The sequence below is a fragment of the Carex rostrata genome, chromosome 14 (genome assembly GCF_964058835.1).
Source record: "Carex rostrata chromosome 14, lpCarRost1.2, whole genome shotgun sequence".
Classification (NCBI taxonomy): domain Eukaryota; kingdom Viridiplantae; phylum Streptophyta; class Magnoliopsida; order Poales; family Cyperaceae; genus Carex; species Carex rostrata.
Genome location: NC_135931.1, coordinates 8144182 through 8164338, shown reverse-complemented (window position 1 = coordinate 8164338; position 20157 = coordinate 8144182). Strand labels below are relative to the sequence as shown.

Here is a 20157-nt window from a genome sequence, read left to right as displayed (position 1 = left end):
TACATTCATTTTATTTATTTATTTTACTGACTAGCTAGCTAGATTGAAGAAAGATCAGATAATATTTTTTTTTTCTTTTGATTGAATAAATTATTAAAATATGTTGAAGTTCTTCGAATGAAAATTAATATAGTTTGCAAGGAAACTAATTCAAAAAATTATGAGCAAATATTGCTGTTATAGTCTATATATATAATTTGGGTTTATCAGTTTTTTTGTGCTTGCCTTAGTTTATGCATAAATAGAGCTAATGATAAAGATTAGTAATTTAAAAGAGTTAATGGAGTCACTATATGTTTTATTCCAGTTATGTAATGGAGAAGAATCAAATATTTATATATTTCTTCCAAAACAATTAAAGATCCATTTCACAATCATAAATATCATTCTAATCTGACAAAGCAGGAAACCTTTGGACATAATCCGGTCCAAAGGTCATCGATCGGACAAATTCTGGATTGGACAAGATCTGGTCCAAAGTACATCGGATCTACTCCGCACCCATCTGTTTAATGTTTGTTTTCCTAATTTAGTCTCAATCTAATTAACAAATGAGACCTATGCACCAGTTTTTAGCTATATTTAGCTTATTATTATTTTGAGTAGGGTAAAAAGGAACTCATTAGTTTTGTACTCTAATTGTGTTTTACATTTTTATCTTTATTTTTAAAGTCTAATAGTCGATTCAGATCATTCAACATGATTTCCATAATAAAATTTGCTTGACCACCAAATTATATATTTTTTTGAATTTTCTTAACTAATTTTTAGATAAGTACAAAATCACTATATTGAGAGTCGAGAATCTTTTGAAGTCGGTGATTTTGTACCTATCTAAAAAACTTAGTAAACAAATTAAAAAAATATTAAATTTGGTCTCCAAAAACATGTTGAGCGGTTCGAATCGACTGTTTAGATTCTGAAAACATAGATAAGAATGTGGAGCACAAAACTAATGGTGTATTTTAACGCTACTCTATTATTTTATTTTATTTTTTTTCAAATGGCTTATTATCTTTCTAATTAAGCCGGCCTATGACATGTAAATGATACAAAAGTTTAGAACGGTGTGTTTTAATAAAACTTTTAAGGCAATATATCAACTCTTTATAACACAAATGTAAAGCTTAAAATTACAAAATAATTAAACTCACAAGAAGCTTTTATTTAGTTCCCTTTCACCTCAAAAGTACACAAAAATGTACAAAATGCACTATATAATTAAGACTTAATTAAGTGGCATCACATAATATTGCTTACCCATTTATTTCACATTTTTCTACCTGAACATTTTAAATCAACACATTTTGCAGTTACCAGTAAGTACTTTGCTTGCAGATGAACAAAGCTTTCAGGTAACTACATTTATCTCCATAATATACAAGTTCAGATGGCAAAGCGCAATTTGGAGAGAAGAAGAAGCCACATTTTTCTATTAACCTAACGATTAAATGCATGCATCATTTAAGCCTGGCAATGTGTACACAAAAGGGGAAACACATTATTTATTTAACCTCACACCCAACTATCAGGTAGCTTGATGTTCTGAAACCTAAACGAAGATTCACCAGTTGCGCTGCTTTTCACAATTTCCAGTCCATCATCCTCGCTGCTCACACTGCTCCTAATACTGCCTTCAAAACTCATACCCCTTGGCACCTCCTCTTGTTCAGTTGTGGTTGGTAGTGGGATCACTGATTGAGGAAGTGGCGGTTTTGTGGTTCCATTCTGATTTGATTCATCCTTCGGGACATCGACAGTGATTTTATCCCACATGAGGAAATGCAGCAAGATGGGCTTTAAAGCATGTCGGTGCAAGGATAGCTTTTGGCTGAGAGAGACCGTATCGAAGCATTTGATGTCGCCAGAGGTGGAGACCATCCATGGGAGAACTTTCTCATTGCCCACTCGCGAGACGATTAGAAGCTTTGATGCCTTCTTGGCCTCTTTGTACAGCTGGAGGAGACCGGAGCGTGTGGAGGCTACACTGTGGCTGTTTTCGTCTGCCACAGAGGATACGTAGATAAAACCCTGCAAAAATGATATAAGTAGTGAATCTTGGGTAAATCAACGTGTTTTTGCATTATTTTGAAGCATAATATTTGAATTTGAAAATTAAACTTCTATTTTGTTTCTTTTTATCTGTGGCTTCATTTATGACCATAAAAGTTTGTAATTTTTGTTCCATGAACTACTCTGTACCATCCGGTGTGACTCAGTGTACAAGAGATCAGTATGACTATAATATATATATCCATATGATATATTGATTGAATGTAATGAGAAAGTGATAAACCAATAATGGTATTTTACCTCTTCAGTTCGACTTATTGCAAAACCTAGCCTGGTATCACCTGGTAGCAATTTGATCTCTAGTGCTATCTCCCCTGCATTAGGGGTGTACCAGAGGCGTACTGCTCTCACCACCCCTATGTCAACACCATGGTAATCTTCAAATCCGTAGAGACTAACATTTGCCATGTTAGCTAGGTCGGCCAGAGAACCCATTGTTACTGTAGCGGATGCTGTTTCGCCAGATATCTGTGCATTTTAGAAAATTATGTTTTTGTAAAATTGGTTCTTAGTAGTTTTGGTCCTAAAAATACATGCAAATTAATCTAATATTGTTTTTGGTGAGTTGAAATAATTCATGTTTGTTGTATCTTTTGGTCTGACAATATTATTTCTGAGTTTAAATTTTGAAAAATATTTTTAACATTAATGTAAAAGAAAGTTCAAGAACATATTTGTTCCTACTAATTTGACGGCCACTTAGTAAGTTTTAGAGTCTAAAAGAGCATCTAAAGACCTAATTGAGTGTCTGGGATGCATGCCCCATAGCCACAATATATATATGCTAAATGAGCACTAAAACTAAGATGCAATAACAATGTACCATTGAAAAATCATTAAAACAATTGTAATGCTAAAGGACAAAAAAGAAACTAAAAATTTACTCAAAAAAAGAAACTAAAAAATTAAATAAAATCTTGAGTATGCACCTTAGTAAGAAGAGCCTCAGTCTGGACACTCATGAAACATATCGGCACACCAGATGCCTGGGACGAAACAAGCCAAGTATCGGCACGAGCAAGTGTATCCTCCAATGAGTTATATTTTGATGCCGATGCATCGGATGCCCTCGGAAGGAGCAGTATCGACAGAAATGAAGTGGCGCCAGATGGAAGCAGGAGTTCTCTCATTTTTTTCTCCCACGGGAATGACTCGTATGAGGAGCCAATCTTTGCATTACGCAATGCAGCTAACACCTTCGCATTGTTCTTCGATTCTAAAAAATGGGGAAGGAATTTAATTTACATTGAGAAAACCAGAGATGCATCTTTCCGAAAGATTCATTTCGTTTCTTTTTTTTTTCTTGGTTTTTGTTTGTCAACGCTCGTAAAAAAAGGGATCAGTGCTAAGAGGTTTGTCTCACAAAATAGTTGGCTGATGTAAGGGTGGTCTGCATGTCGTGTGAGAGAGAGACTTTTCCAAAAGAGAGAGAAAGAGAGAGAGAGAGACTTGGCCCACCTTGGCAGCCGCTGCCAATTTTTTTTTTTTAAAAAGAGAGAGAGAGAGAGAGACTTGGCCCAAGGTTTCAAAAAGAGACGCTTGCCGCTTGGTAGCTTCTACCCAAAAAAGGTTTCAAAGAGAGAGAGAGAGATTCAAGTATATTAAATATAATGTTGAGGAAATACTTTAGTATCTTAAGCACAGATCTTTAGGTCAACACCTTACATATGTATATTGAATCCTCATAGAAGATTAAAAAAAGGAGGATCTGAGAGCAGGAATTAAATATTGGATTTAATTACACAATTCGCCAACTAGCGATGTGAGCTGTATTGAAATGATTAGGGTTTCTACCCGACCCTTTCGGGGAAGGCTTGATTACACCATTAATTTATGGCATTGCCCAATAATAATTGGTGTAAATAAATAAAAAAAAAATCATAGTTTGGTATTGAAAGAAATGTAGATGCACGTCGAACTATTTGAATGGATATTCCCTTATTAATAATTTGGAAGTTCTGCTGTATATATATATATATATATATATATATTTTTTTTTTGAATTTTTATGCTGTATAATTTATTACATTCAAGTTGTCTGGAACTCTGGATCAATCAATGATTATACCCCTATTACCTCTGAAAACTTAATTATTATCGATACCAGTGTTATTAAGTCCCTTAATTAAGAGGGGCCAGCTTGGACAAAACTATGACCTTCTTGGTATTGTTAGCGGGCCTTTTTAATAAATAAATTGTAATATCTTATTACGAAACAACTACTACGAGTAGTTAAACTATTTGTAAATAATTTTTTTTATCAATATATCTTTTAGTGGGTATTTCCCACTAAACTCAAAAAAATAAAATAAAAAGTCCCTTAATTAATTCCGTTACACACAAAAACAATATCACACAGATTATATAGAGTTATATTTTTCAGATAAGAGTAGCAACCTGTTTTCTACAAGGACTTGTGTTTATTCATACTATATAATTGAAGTATTACCCTAACTTTTTTTTGGTTTTATATATTAAACTTTTTTGGGGGTGGAGTGCATGTAGGGTATTTGGGGGGAGGGGCCATGGTGCATGAAACCGTGTAATCTAGTATCACTTGCATTCCTATGAATATTAATTAGACTAATGTTTAGACCTCGTTGTGTACTTATCTGTATGAAGTATTAACCCTGGATATATATATATATATATGACTCAGAAGCAAATTTGATTTGTACGACGATTTATTTAGCTAAAAGGACTAAACTGCTAATTATATATAATTAATGCCACTACCTTTGGGGAACAAATAAAACACTTCATGTAGGTTAGTGGAGACCACATCGTTTGATTTCAATTTCAAGCATTTTTTTTTCCTTTTAAAGAGAGTTCAATAATTTTCTTCTTCTTCTTTATTTTTTTTTTTGTTGAGGTAGCTGGCGAATTGAGTCTTTAATTATTTTAATTATGATTCATGAAGGTACCCAAACTTTTATTTCTCTTACATTTCAAAATTCCATTCGGATGTGCATACATGAAATATATATATATATATATATATATATATATATATATATATCAGAGATGTCAATTGTTTTAGAAATATTTATTTTCTCAGCTTTAGGAGACATATTTTCCTACCAATTAGGTACTGATGAAAACATGCATGCAAGGTAGGTAGCCCAAAATATCCAGAATTTATCCTAAGTTCATTTTTAAAAGTATCTAATTAACAGACTGGCAATGGATTCTGAACATTTGGTGGGACAGCATGGATAGATTAAATACGTAATAAAATCTAAGATAATAATTAGTTTTTCTTGAAAAAAAGAAAATCTAAGCTAACTTTCTAGGAGCAGTATTTTAGGATTATTGCATGATTATTTTTTTGACAGTAATCTAAGCTAATTAACTTTCTAGGAACAAAATAACTAATTTAATATATATATCGACAACTTTACTTAATTATTTTCTTGTTCTGTTTGAGCATCACGAAGTTGGTGAACAATTTTTACTAAAAAAAATTATTGAGGAAGATTATTAGTGAACTTTAGAATATATGAACTTTGCAATATTGATTATATATGAGATAAGATTAATTAATTCATAGAAACCTTACAAGTTGATTGCTAATTATATGATTACTCAAGGAGAATAATTAATATAACTGCACGTAATTAAGAACCTTACAAGTTGACAGCTAACGGAGACTTAGAGAAAGATCAATTAACAACTTTAATTTATCCGAATTGATTGGTATCGTTTCTGTAAAGAGGACCTGTCAAATTATTTTATTAATTGTATGCAAATTATATATATATATTTTCAAAATTGTGCCTCATCATAGAGGATGTATATTTAAAAAAAACAAAATTAATTCCCTCTCGTGACAAACTAAAATGCTCGTGACAAAAGCCTTTCCCTAACTAATATCATAATGCTGGAATTTTAAGGTAATTAATGCATAAAGGCCTCGCCATATATTGGAGTGTTTGTTGCAATGTCACATTATAAAAGGGCTCGATTTGCAAGAAACAATAAATTCCCTCATAAGTGGCCAATGGTCGCTTGTAGCTCGACAAACTTACAGTGCACAAAACTTGGCTTTGGTAATAAAAATAAGAGTTTGCTGGATTTGAACAAGCATATGATATGCATTAATTAATTATTAATTGCTTATTCATGAATGTTTAAGCACTAGATTTGCGGTTGCTTTTCTTAGTAATTAAATAAACAATGTGCACCCATATATAACAAGCTCTACTATACGTTGGTAGCCGTTGAAGGTGGTCTTAATCGCCGTTAATGTTCATTGAAAACATAAATTTATTTTGTAGTAAAATCACAATTTCCGAAAAATAATTGAGAAATTCTGATATTACGTACATTTTGACAAATGGAGAAGTAAATAGAAATTATAAGATACCAGTGCGACATATATTACAAATATTTAAGAAAACCTAGAGGTGCATTTTTTTTATGTAGTCAACTATTACTGTTCCTACCCAATAAAATTGGTCTACAATTATATATATAGACTAACTTGTAATTTACGTCCGTAATTAGATGAAGCATTGTATTAGAAATATCAGAGTTATCTTTTCCATTATGATATTTAATTGTAGAATAAGTTTATTCATAACCAAAAAAAAATAGTGTAGCTAAGAGAAATCTGATTTGTTTAATTTCCTCACGCACAATATTGTCAATGTTTGTTGAAACATCGAGAATGAGGTAAGAAAGTAAAGAAATAGAAAAGACACCTTGCTTATGATTTTTTGTATTGAAATATTCTAGAATAAATGTTTAAAAAATACATAAATATTCAAACTGTAGCTTTTGTTCACTAAATTTAGAAAATAGCACTTCATTTGCATTTGCATTTGCATTTACCTTTTCATCAAGTATTTGTTCAACTGAAGAAAGAAATGCATAATTGAAGTTATTCATCTTCAAATTTCGATGCATAACTAAACTTGTTGAATTCATGTAAAACTGTAAATGATTGATATCTGAGAGAAAACCCTTATATCATAACAAGTAACAGGGTGTCTCAAAGCAAACAATTCTCAAATAATGTACATAATATATAGACTCCCAGATACTGCTAATTAATATAATTGGCCAAGAACAAGGAATGTCAAAGAATTAATAATAGCGAGCTAAAACATACCTTCAAATGATTCAGTGCTAGTCTCAGAATCCCATGAACCTGAATCTTCACTTGCTGTGGTTCTATGCTTGCGTGTTCTAGTCTGTCCGGTCGGGGGCTTTCCATATGTGTCGCCGAATGGTGAATCCTTACTTGAGGTTTCCCCCCGCTTGAATGCAGATTTGATCAACTTCTGCATGCCTCCTTTCTTGCTGCTCTTTTTCATGACAATTTCATCACCATGGTTTATAGGAGGCGGTGTCTGGTGGAGAGCAGTGACTCCCTCAGCCACTGCCTCGGAGCGGTCTGTCGGCATCCTTTTGTGGGGAATTTCAGAGGCTTTTGATTTTTATTTTTTCTAATATTTTTTTTTAGAACTGGTGTTGGTATTAGTTTTTTTGTTGTGATTCTGGTAGAGGGTTGAAGCGGTATGAAGAGAGGAGAGAGAGAGTAGAGTGCCGTATAAGATGCTAGGGATGGAAAGGGGGGTTGGGTTGAGGGAGGATGGTATGGATGAGGACTACTTGAGTATCATTACAAGCAATTTTCCATTTTTTTATGGATTAATGATTTGAGTACCTATAATATGAACCCATATGGTTCTTGACTTTTTGCATATTGGACTTTGATTAAATTGACAAAGAAATTATGCAGTCGCAAAATATATATATATATATATATATATTTAAAAGCCTCAGTTCTAAACGTGGAGAATAAAGAGAAGAGGAAGGAAAGAAAATAAAACAGGCTCCTGATTGTGCTTAACTAGAGGCTTAACTAGAGACGTTTATTCTCTGCCCGGTTTTCTTCAAAAAAAAAAAAAAAACCTAGAGACATTTATTTGCTTCAAAAAAATTGAGTGGAGGGGAGATGGTGAATTGTGTATAGAAACTTGATAATTTCATTCACTCCCGATTTGGAATATAGATGAGGTGAACTTGCTTCCTTCACTTCCCATTAATTACATACTCTCTTTGTAGAATACACTCTAAAAGTGTTTTGAACAATCTTTAATTGATTATTGTAATATTTTACATATCAAAATATTGAGATAATTTAGAAATATTCACATGCCTCTTGTCTAGTTGATTGATCATTTTTTTTCATTATCTTCTATTATGCCATAATTTAGAACATTTTTTTTTATTAAACTTCCTAATTTAAGGAGACCAATTAGTAACACCTACTTCATATTCATACTTAAATTTTTGTTTTTCTTGAGCATAACTTCAATATGACAAATTTACATAGAGTGATTCGAGGTCAATTGACCTCATTCATTTTAAAAAAAAATTGTACGTATACATAATTTTCTATATAATTTAGACTAAAATACTATGGGCAAAATTGACCCCATACTCAACATAAAAATTAAAGTTCTTCAACTCATCCTAACTTATATAACAATTTCAAACTTATATCTTCAACACATATATATATATATAAGAATACCCTTATAAAAATTTCAAAAGAATAAAATAAATTTATCAAATAATCTTTTCTTTTATTCCATTTCTTCCATCATTTTCCAACCAAAAATAATTCTCACAAAAAAAAAATCTTCGGCAGAATTTTAAAATTATTATTTCTAACTTTATCTTAATTAACAACAAGATCAAATGTTAGTTATAACAAAAACAAATATCGTCAAACTTGACTGAATTTTAGTTATGTACAAGAATTTTAAAAGGTAAAATTGTGAGATTGCCACTACAAAACCTTGAAATTGTGAGATTGCCACTACAAACTTCAAAATTGTGAGAATGCCACTATAAAACGTCCATAATTGTGAAAATTCCATTAACAGTGTATTCTTATAATATTTTTATCAAAAATTAATTTGAAGAGGTGATATCAACTGGAGTGTTACTGTTTTTGTATGAAGGATATAATCGGAAATACATAATTATGTATATCAAAACAGTATTTTTCAGTTATTTTTTGATAAAAATATAATAAAAATACACTGTTAATGACATTTTCACAATTATAAACGTTTTATAGTGGCATTCTCACAATTTTGAAGTTTGTAGTGACAATCTCACAATTTCAAGATTTTGTAGTGGCATTCTCACAATTTCCCCATTTTAAAACTACGAATTTTTACAGAGAGATGATTATCTTAATACCTAAATTAAAAGTTGGTTATAAAAAATATGTACATCTTCAAGCTCCACTGAGTTTTAGTTATGTGCAAGTAGCAATTATAAAAGAAACCAGTAAACAAAGCCAGTTGTATACAAAACGTTAGCCGAGGTAGGATGTGAGTACTGATTGGTGGATTCTTTTTGTTGGCCTCAAGTCGATTTAACAGCATTGAAAAAACTGAGGGCCGCAACAAGTGGACCCACCAGGCACGAGGGACCAAGTCAGCAAAGAATATTGGCCACAAAATTTTCTATAAAGTATATGAAAATTAAATTATTGAAGTCCCATGAATAAGACAAAATTTACACGGGATTCAAGCAAAATTTTCTACATTTAGAAATTAAAAAATTAATTATCAAAAACAAAGTTTTTTTTTTTTTTTTTTTTTGTTGATAACTGAATGAAACCGAATTAATTCAGTCTTACTTATTTCCACATGAAAACTCAATTAATAGAATCGAACTCTTAGTTCAATTCTATTTATTTATAATTCAAATATATTTTTATTTATATACTAAATTCATATTTTTTTATTGAGACTGAATCAATAGTTCAGTCTCAGTTTTTCTGAAAATTATTGGTCCTAAACTATTGATTTGATCTCAGTAGATACCCCAATAGAACCAAACCATTAGTTTGATTCCATCTATTTGATTTAGGAGTGCAAATGTATCGGATATTATCCATTCATATCCGGATATGAATCCAAAAATTGAATACAGATGTCTGATATCCAAATATCCGCATAAAATACATATATGAATATAGTTTTACTTTTTTTAATTATCCATATCCGAATAGTAGATATATACTATATATTTTAATATATATTATGAAATATTTTTTATAATTCAACGTTATAAAACACACAGATATCTAATTTGTATTTGTATCTGTCTAATATATGATCTATATCTATATTCAAAAAATAAAAACGAATACGGAAAAATAAAATTGCCACTATCCAATCGGTATCTGTTCGGTTTGCACCCCTAATTTGATCGAAAAAAAAAATTCCATATTTCGATCATTTCATTTTTTTTACTTTCTAAAAATGAAAAAAAAAATATATATGTTGGTACTGAGGCGGCTAATTTCAACTAGCCAGTCCATATTCTTGGCTGATACCGGCTTTTAAAAGGAAAATTAGAAAAGCGAAGTCATAAAAGATATGCCCCCTGATTCAAAACATTTCTGAAATCTGTGTTTAGATTTCAGACAGCATGCGGACATCACTGTTTTTAGCGCCATGACAACATGGCCCCACGCCGACCACATACATGATTCTCACAGTCACGTAATATGCAACAAGACATGACTTTGCATTTTATTTGAAATTTAATATTAACGTATATCTAGTTTTATGGTATATCTATTTAATATTTTAAAAATATTATTAAAACAAAAAAAATCAGAACTGCAAATATATTTGATCTGACGGATTGTATACGAATCAAATATGGTTGAGTAGCATATATAGGGAGTTCAGATCCTCTGAGGTAACTCTAAATTTTGAGTTTTGATTCAGCTATTGTCAAATAAAAATTCGGACCTATAACCTATTCAGTTCAAGGTAGAATGCACATAGTTCCTTTAATATTCATGCCAAAAAAAAGAGCTAGAATGTAAACATTATAATTACAAAGAGCTACAACCTACAATATAACATATTTACCACTATAACAAAAAGAAAATACATGAAACTAGAATGTAAACAACCCAATTTTTTTTAATACTAAAACAACTTCAAAATGTACCATTTATATTCTCACTTTCTTGTCCAGATTCACAGGTATCATCCATGCCCTCATCTACCTCTTTGGATATGTTTGGTTGGATTGAAAATAGGCTATTTTGGAATTAGGCTATTCGGAATAGCCTATTCAATATTTGATTGAGTTAGAATAGCAAGAATAGTGAATCCAAACCTTTTGTCTTATTAAAATAGGTTATTCCTAAATGTTTTGATATTTGACTATTTTAATAAGACAAACAATAGTTATTCTTAATTTGGCTATTCTAGCTATTTTTGTTTTGCAATCAAACATACCTTTAATGGTTATCTTCTTATGAAGATCGCTAATAATATCTTTTGGTATGATAATGATTAATTTGAAAAAGAAAAAAAAATAAAAAAAGTTGCATCACCTCTAGCCTTACTCCAGAAATTTGGTAAACTACGTTTTTTAATCAAAAGACCTCAATGATTTGCATTTAGCTTCCTTAAAACATATTATGTTTTTTTTTTTTCTAGCCAAATGAGATGGGCTACAGTGAGCCATGGAGTAAAATGAGTTGGTGCTCCATGGCACTATATTTTTATTTTGAAAATCAAAAGACCAATCCGAACCGCTCAACATGATCTCCATATTGAAATGTGCTTGGAGACCAAATTTTACATTTTTTTTATTTTTTTTCTATTTATTAAACAATTTTAAAAAGCGTTGATCTGATGGTCCAGAAATTTTTACTTTTTTTTTTTACTGTTAACAACAAAACAACAATTTTCAAAATTGCTTAATAAATAATAAAAAAATTCCAAAAAATGTAAAATTTGGTCTCGAAGCACATTTCAATATGGAGATCACATCTAACAGTTCAGATCGGTCATTTGGACTTTCAAAATAAAAATATGGCGTGGAGTACAAACGCGTTTTACTCCATGGCTCACCGTAGCTCATCTCCTAGCCAGATAGTCGACTATACCCGTAATAATTAGTTTCAACAATGATTTATCTTTTAAAGGGATGTTGTAAGAATCAATATATCACAAATCTTCTTAATAAGTCTCTTAAAAATTAATAATATATATTAAAAGAAAGTATCCAATTTCAAATAGCGTTGGTTGCTTCCACTATATATGCTGATCATGACATCATTCTTTTCTTAGAAGCTAATTTTAAGAATGTGGAAAAAAAAATGGTGGACATTAATAATATTCGAAGCATTACCAGTGATCAAAATTAATTAATTAGACCAAAATTGAACTGCTACCTATAGACATTAGTGTAGATAGCGGTAAGGATTTAGCTCAGATATTTTGATGCAACATTACTTCTTTCCCAATTATTTATTTAGGAATGTCATTATCAGATAGGATACTAAAACATTTAGATTGGAGTTCCCTGGTGGATGACTCTAGTTAATGTTTTCTTCAGTGTTGTCCCTCTATATACTCTCTCACTTTATAAATTATCAGTTAAAATTTAAAAACAAATTGATAGGATTAAAAATAAATTGTTGTGGCAATAGCTAGGTAGGTACACAAAAGAAATATTATTTTTAATTTAGTGAACTAGAAATATGTATGCTTAGCTAAGAAACATGAGTGATTAATAATTAGGTGTGTTATCTAAAACAAATGAATATTGCTTTGTTATTGAAATTGTGATGGAGATTAATTCAAAGATCCTACTTATCGGGGGATTTGGAAGATGGTGATTTCTCATAAATATTACTCACAACATCATCCAATTCCTTTATCAGCATTTTGGGCAAATAATTAATTCAAAAGATTAGTTTTTCTTATAGCAAAAACACTTAATTTTCTTATATTCATGTTTTTGTTTATTTTATTTGATGTACTGTTTGTTGTGCATAAGTTATTATTACATTTAGCATAGACAATTAAAAAAAAGCATAAAACTCTTGTAAAATATTGTTATTATGCAATTGCATTTGAATCTTATTTGAAATTATACAATTATGTTATATCACATTCCTTCTATTAATTTATCCTTTTATGTTTGAAATTATACGATTATGTAATCTTTTGTTGTAATTATACAACTCTTGTATTTTTTTTGGTGTTATTTTTCATTAGTAATTTTTTTTTATCATTTCTCATTCTTGCAAAAATTATGTGATTTATAATTTTGTACTACTATATTTCAACTATAATTAGGTTGATACTACAAATACTTGTTTCAACTGGTACTATCCTTTTGTATTATTTTTTTTGTAGTAATAAAAACTGAAATTATTTCAGTTTTTTTGGTTCTTTTTTTTTCAGTACAATCAAGCTAAGGTAAGTAAAATAAAAAACAAAAAGGATACTACAAATACTTTTCCATTAATTATGGCACCTTCCAGCGATTTGGAAGCGTACCTTCTCAGTTCTTATGTTTAAGGTTAGTGTTTCATGACAGACATCAATTATGACACCTGCAGTTCTTAGAAAAGGTCGTCTCAGAATAATGGGAACTTCCTTATTCTCTTCCATTTCCATAACAACAAAGTCAGCAGGTACATAGCGACCTTCCACTTTGCCTCTCAGCACCATTCATGCAACCCGCTTCCTTTCAGAAGTGACCCATGTGATGCGACCCGCGTGGGCATTGAGTGAATACAACATGCTATGTTTCCGTGTCAGTTCCTTGTGTAAGGCTCTACTGACCGTACCTAATGTTCCTAAACCTCAACTCTCGTTTATTGGCTTAATAAACTTGGTGACGGAAATGCAATTTTACCTTCTTAGATTTCCAACCCCTAAACTCGCGTTTATTGGTATTCAACCTAAGTTACATGTTCGATTTACTAAAGACATCCATTATCTTACGATAAATAAAAAGTTTCACCTTACAGTTACTATTTGGTCTTGAGGACCTACCTCAAATAGTTGGTCTAGTTGAAAGAAATATCAAAGCCAAAATACTAGAATAGATGCTATAGACATCTAACAGTAGACAATAAAAAATCATTCAATCAATTTCAACCAAGCAACTAAAATAATACTCGAATCAAATAAACACAAATATTCAACACATATTCAAACATGCATAATAAAACAGAGTTTCGGACTACATCATGACCCTAGAAACTAAGAAATCTACTCAGACATGATCAAAAAGCAAATAAAACAATTGATAAGAAGATTGTTCATGACAAAACCCAAAGAACAAAGAAAATTCGTGAAGAAACTTTCGTCTTTTCGCTTCTCGACTTCGTCTCCAAGCTAGCCGTCAGGTCCAAACCCTAGGAATTTCTCTCTTGCTCTCAGGAATGCAGAATGAATTGGTCTCCAGCAAGAAATCTCGTATTATAGCCTTCCTTAACCGACTTTCCTTTAATTGGCCTCTGTATCCTGTTCTGATTTGTTTCCGAAAAAGGCTGACGCGACCCGCATCAGGTGTGACGCGACCCGCGTGTCTGTGTTTCTCAAGTGATTGATGAGCATCGCGTCTGTGGTCGCGTCAGGATATGATGCGGCTCGCTTTGGATGTGACGCGGCCCGCGTGAAGACCTTCAGACTTCACAATTTGCCCTGATTTCGCCTGTTTTATGCAAAATAAGAATAAAAGCGCAACAGTACCATATTATATAGATATTCAATGTGAAAGACGCGATTTGGTGGCTTGGAACACAGATTTTGGTACAGAAATTGGTCGAAATAATAAGTCAGAGAATGAGACATCAGTTTCATTTATAAATTCGTATCGAGGGTTTGTAATTTTTACGATTAAATTCGTACGAATATTTCGTACTTTTATTTCTCAATTTAAGATTCGAATAATTCATTCTCAGTTTATATAATTATATATATTCGATTAAATTTCTAAAATTCCTAAATGAACGAGTTTTATAAATTCTATAATTTATTTGTACGAATAATTTCGTATAATTACACTCTTAACTAGAATTCAATTATTTATTTATTCACACAAATCTAATTTAATCAACTTCTTTTTTTTTTCTAAATTTCAAAGGGAACTTGTAACGAATTTTCTAAGTTGCGAATTTACCAAATAGTTATAATTTATCTATAGTGCTATATTTTATTTTATTTTAAAACTCTAAACTCTAACATACATAATTTCATAATTTATTTATATTTCAAAATTTTTAGATTCATTTTAATTAATCAAATAAAATGTGAACGATCGTTAATTTAATTAAAAAAATTATTTAGCGAAATGATTAATTTAGCAAATTAATCCATTTTAAAATTTCAGAATATAACAATTAAAGTGACCTAGTGCGTTCCATTTCAGACCGAATTGACCCAAATTTCTATCTGACAGCCGTGATCAAAACAGAAATACTTTGTTATCCTAGAGGATATGGATTCCCAACTGCGCACGGCTACATCTGTTAATATTTAATATATCGTTCTATATATATTTGGTTGGTCATATTGGGTCAACCCGTGATCCAACAAAATCGGGTATGAGTCAGAAATTTTATGATCCGTATTAACTATTAAGTCGTATCAAATCTAACTCGAATAAAAATAATAATAATGATATTGATCCCATCCGATTTATTGAGGTGTTCGGATTGTATTGGTTCAGATTATAATTGAACGGTTGAGATCTTAAATTTGAGTTACTTCAGGAGTCTGGTTAAATTTGAGTTACTTCAGAGGTGTTCTGGACTTCTCGTCTACTTCTCTTGACGAGTTCATATGACGCAAGTATTTTAAATCTGAGTTTGAATATGAACCGTCTGATATATTTTGGAACGAATATAAAAAGGAACCGTGTATTTTAACTCGGACCAAAATACCAAATTGACTTGAATTTTTGATAAATCCAAACTAAAAATTTGAGTTACTTCAGGGAATCCGGACTCTACTCTTGACAAAATTGCTGAAATAACGAGAATTTGGACTTGAGATTTGATGGTTGCCAACTTGCCATTGTTTTATGTTGCGCGCCTTTCCAATACTAAGGGCTATAGCCCACATAAACAATATTTTACTTCGTTCCAATAGCAGTCAGCGGAACCAAATCGTCTGTTCCTCCTCCAGAGTCACTGCAGAGTGGGCTCCCATATAACTCTAAATCCAAAATCATTTTAACTCTAAACCCTTTAACAGTAACTGGGTTCACCCCGCAGTGACTCTGGAGACAGAAATTTCCTGCACCCCAGAGAGGTAGGAGATCAGATTCCGCAGCCAGCAAATCCAAAAGAAGGCTAGCAACCATCTGATTAATTCAAGTTCACTCGTCATCTATTCCAGAGTTGAATCGAATTTTCTAACTAGCACCCAAATTTGAGAACAATGTTAATTTCATATCAATAATTAAATTGTAATGCTATAAGTCGGTGATAAGTGTATTAGGAAAAGTTTTTATTTGGTTGCTGGTCCATGGGCATATTTTCTTTCCTTAATTCACTTGTATGTTTAAGTATTTAATTTGCCAATTTTATATTTGTAAATCTGTGTAATATTTGATTGCTAATTATCCCAAAAATTAACAAATTTTCTAGATTAAAAATAATTCTTGGCATAAACTATTTTTTTTATTTTTTAATAATTACCACACGATGGAGTAATACCATTACACTTAACAGATAGTAAGAAATTGGGAGCATCGGTTCCAATGTCCTGTTAGAATTATTCGATATGCATTAAAAGTTGTGCAGACGGTTTTAAGATTTGTGGGGCCTAAGTGGGCATTAAATTGAATTTGATTTGATGGGTATCGGACCCCCAATCTGGTAGAATATTTTCTGCTAAAGGTCTACTCTGTTTAGCTTTTACCATGGTTCCGAAATTCGGAATCGAAAGCAAAATCGGTAAATTGATCGTATAATCGAAATCGGATGAATCAGAAGGAATCGGCCAAGTCAACTCGGAAACTCAAAAATTCGGATTTTTCAAAATAAATATCATGTATTAATAAAATTGAAAACTTTGTAAAAAATTATCTTGTCGAAAATATTGCTTTTGTTCTCTTTGATTCAGTGTAGTATTGAAGAAATATATATATATATATATATATGGCACGGCTAAATTGCTGCCAGCAGCATTTTAGCCGGAGGTGTTGCCGGGGCTTTTTTTATTTTCTGATGTCCAAACAATAAATCCAAACCGTTAGATGTGTAATCTATATTATTATCTACTTGGAGACCAAATTTTACATTTTTTGAAATTTTTTTTACTATTTATTAAGCTGGTTTGAAAACCGCTAATTTCAATGCTGCAGAAATTTACTGAAATCAACGGTTTTCAAACCAGCTTAATAAATAGTAAAAAAATTCCAAAAAATGTAAAATTTGGTCTCCAAGTAGATTATAATATAGATTAAACATCTAACGGTTTGGATTTGTTGTTTGGACATCAGAAATTACGATATTGCCCCGGCAGCACCTCCGCTGAAATGCTGCCGGCAGCAATTTAGCCGTGCCCTATATATATATATATATATATATATATATACTAGTATTGTACCCGTGCGTTGCAACGGAATATATTATAAAATAACAAAAATAAATTCTCATACAAAATAACAGGTACTGCAGTATCTTTATTAAAATTAAAATGATAAACTTTACATCATTCTATAAATTTATTAATACTAAATTTTATTTTTTAAACATACATTTTTATTGAAATGATAAACAATATTTTTTTTTAAAGTTTAACTAAAACTTAGATTGTTAACCATCTTTGGTGAAATAAACTTAACTAAATTTGCTACTGTCAAGTATCAAAATACTAAATATTAACGGGCTATATTTCATTATTATGCAAGACTATGCCTATTGTACCAAAAAGTCAAGCATATTTGTGCTAAATATTAACGGGCTTTATTTTTATTATTGTACGGAATATTAACTTATATTGTCCAGCATCTTTGTGCTTATTGTGTTGTGTTCATCAGTATACAAATAAATAGAATAGAATAACACAAGCTAAAAGACTCAAAAATTGATTTTAATTGAGTATAGATCTGTATAGAAACAAAATTGATAATATTTCTAGATTTCTCATGGTAGTAGTTATAGAAATATAAAAGATAAATAAGGAATAAAAGAAATAAGGAAACGTAGTTACATTGCTAAATTGGAGAGGGAGAAATAAGGAATGAATGAAATAAAAAAACATATTATATCGCTAAATTTCAGATTTTATTTATTTTTAATTGTAATGCACTGTGTGGCAATTAAGTATGTTTTTAGTTAAATTTAGACTTCTACACATTATTCAGACACATTTAATCAAAAGAAGATAGATTATGTAATCGAATGACTGAGATTAAATCTGAAATTTCAACTTTCAATCGTAGTCGTTGGCGGATCGGACACCCAACGTGCTTAATAATAGAATGGATATATATATATATATATATATATAGACAGAGAGAGAGAGAGAGAGAGAGATGGGGTATGGTACATTGCAATGCATAGGCATTTTGTGCATTTGACTAATAATCACCGGATTCAAAGTTCAAATGACCGATTCAAACTGTTCATCTTGTTCTCCATATTAGTATGTGCTTGGAGACCAAATTTTATATTTTTTGAAATTTTTTTACTATTTTTTTAGATTTATTGAAAATCGCTGTTTTCAGACAAATTTGGACCATAAAAAACAGCGATATTCAATAAATCTAAAAAAATAGTAAAAAATTTCCAAAAAATGTAAAATTTGATATCCAAACACATATTAATATGGAGAACAAGATGAACAGTTCGGATCGACCGTTAGGATTTTGAAAACTCGAATATTGAGCCGTAGCACGGGAGGCCTCTATGCAACCCATAACATATTAGCCAAATTATAGTTGGGCTATGGTGCATTGCAATGCATATAGAGAGAGAGAGAGAGAGAGAGAGAGAGGGAGGGAGGAGGGATCAAGTTACAACAAGTTATCACAACTATTTTCTACATTTTCAAAGTTCAAATCGTCAATCCAAACCATTAGATGTGATATTTACAATAAAATGTGCTTGGAGACCAAATTTTTCATTTTTTGGATTTTTTTTTTTACTATTTATTAAGATGGGTACAAAATTCAATGGTCTGAATTTGACTAGTTTTTGTACCCATCTTGATAAATAGTAAAAAAATTCCAAAAAAATGTAAAATTTGGTATCCAAGCACATTTTATTGTAGAGATCACATCTAACGGTTTGGATTGATGATTTCGACTTTCAAAATGTAGAAAATGGTTGTAGTAACTTGTTGTAATTCAAAAATTGTTGTAACTTGATCCCTCCTCATATATATATATATATATATATATAGAGAGAGAGAGAGAGAGTGACTAATATGCATTCGGTAGCATATGGGTCGATATGCATACGGTCCAAATTTGAAATTTTAAAATTCAAAAAGTCGATCTGAACCGTTCATCTTGTTCTCCATATTAATATGTGCTTAGAGACCAAATTTTATATTTTTCTGAACTTTTTTACTATTTATTAAGCCACTTTGAAAATTGTTGATCCAACGGTGGCTTAACAAAACAGTAAAATCAACAGCCACTGTTGGATCAGTAATTTTCAAAGTGGCTTAATAAATTGTAGAAAAATTTCAAAAAATGTAAAATTTGGCATCCAAGCACATTTTAATATGGAGAACAAGATGAATAGTTCGGATTGACGTTTTGGATTTTGAAATTTCAAATTTGGACCGTATGCATATCGGGCCATATGCATACGAATACACATTAGTCACTATATATATATATATATATATGTAGGGAGGGAGAGAGAGAGAGAGAGAGATGGGCTATGGTGCATTGCAATGCATGGGCACCCTTGTGCATTGGACTATAAATCACTGATTCAAAGTCCAAATGACCGATCTAAACCGTTCATCTTGTTCTTCATATTAATATGTGCTTGGAGACCAAATTATATATTTTTTGGAATTTTTCTACTATTTATTAAGCCACTTTGAAAATCTGAAAAACCGGATGAACAATTAAAATAGTAAAAATTTATGGACCGCCAGATTGACGATTTTCAAAGTGGTTTAATAAACAGTAAAAAATTTCCAAAAAATGTAAAATTTGGTCTCCAAGCACATATTAATATGGAGAACAAGATGAACGGTTTGGATCGGTCATTTGAACTTTGAATCGGTGATTTATAGTCCAATGCACAAGGGT

At 31.1% G+C, this 20157-nt stretch overlaps 1 protein-coding gene across 1 annotated transcript; it reads right to left on the bottom strand.

Annotated features, from left to right (window-relative positions):
• Positions 1 to 1144: 1144 nt before the first annotated feature.
• LOC144565365 (uncharacterized) lies at positions 1145 to 7671 on the bottom strand. Its single transcript, XM_078315098.1, has 4 exons — positions 7187 to 7671; positions 3003 to 3289; positions 2314 to 2541; positions 1145 to 2031 (listed from the first exon to the last, which is right to left on the bottom strand). The coding sequence occupies exons 1-4, from the start codon at positions 7479 to 7481 to the stop codon at positions 1516 to 1518; spliced, it is 1326 nt and encodes a 441-aa protein (XP_078171224.1). The 5' UTR covers positions 7482 to 7671; the 3' UTR covers positions 1145 to 1515.
• Positions 7672 to 20157: the final 12486 nt, after the last annotated feature.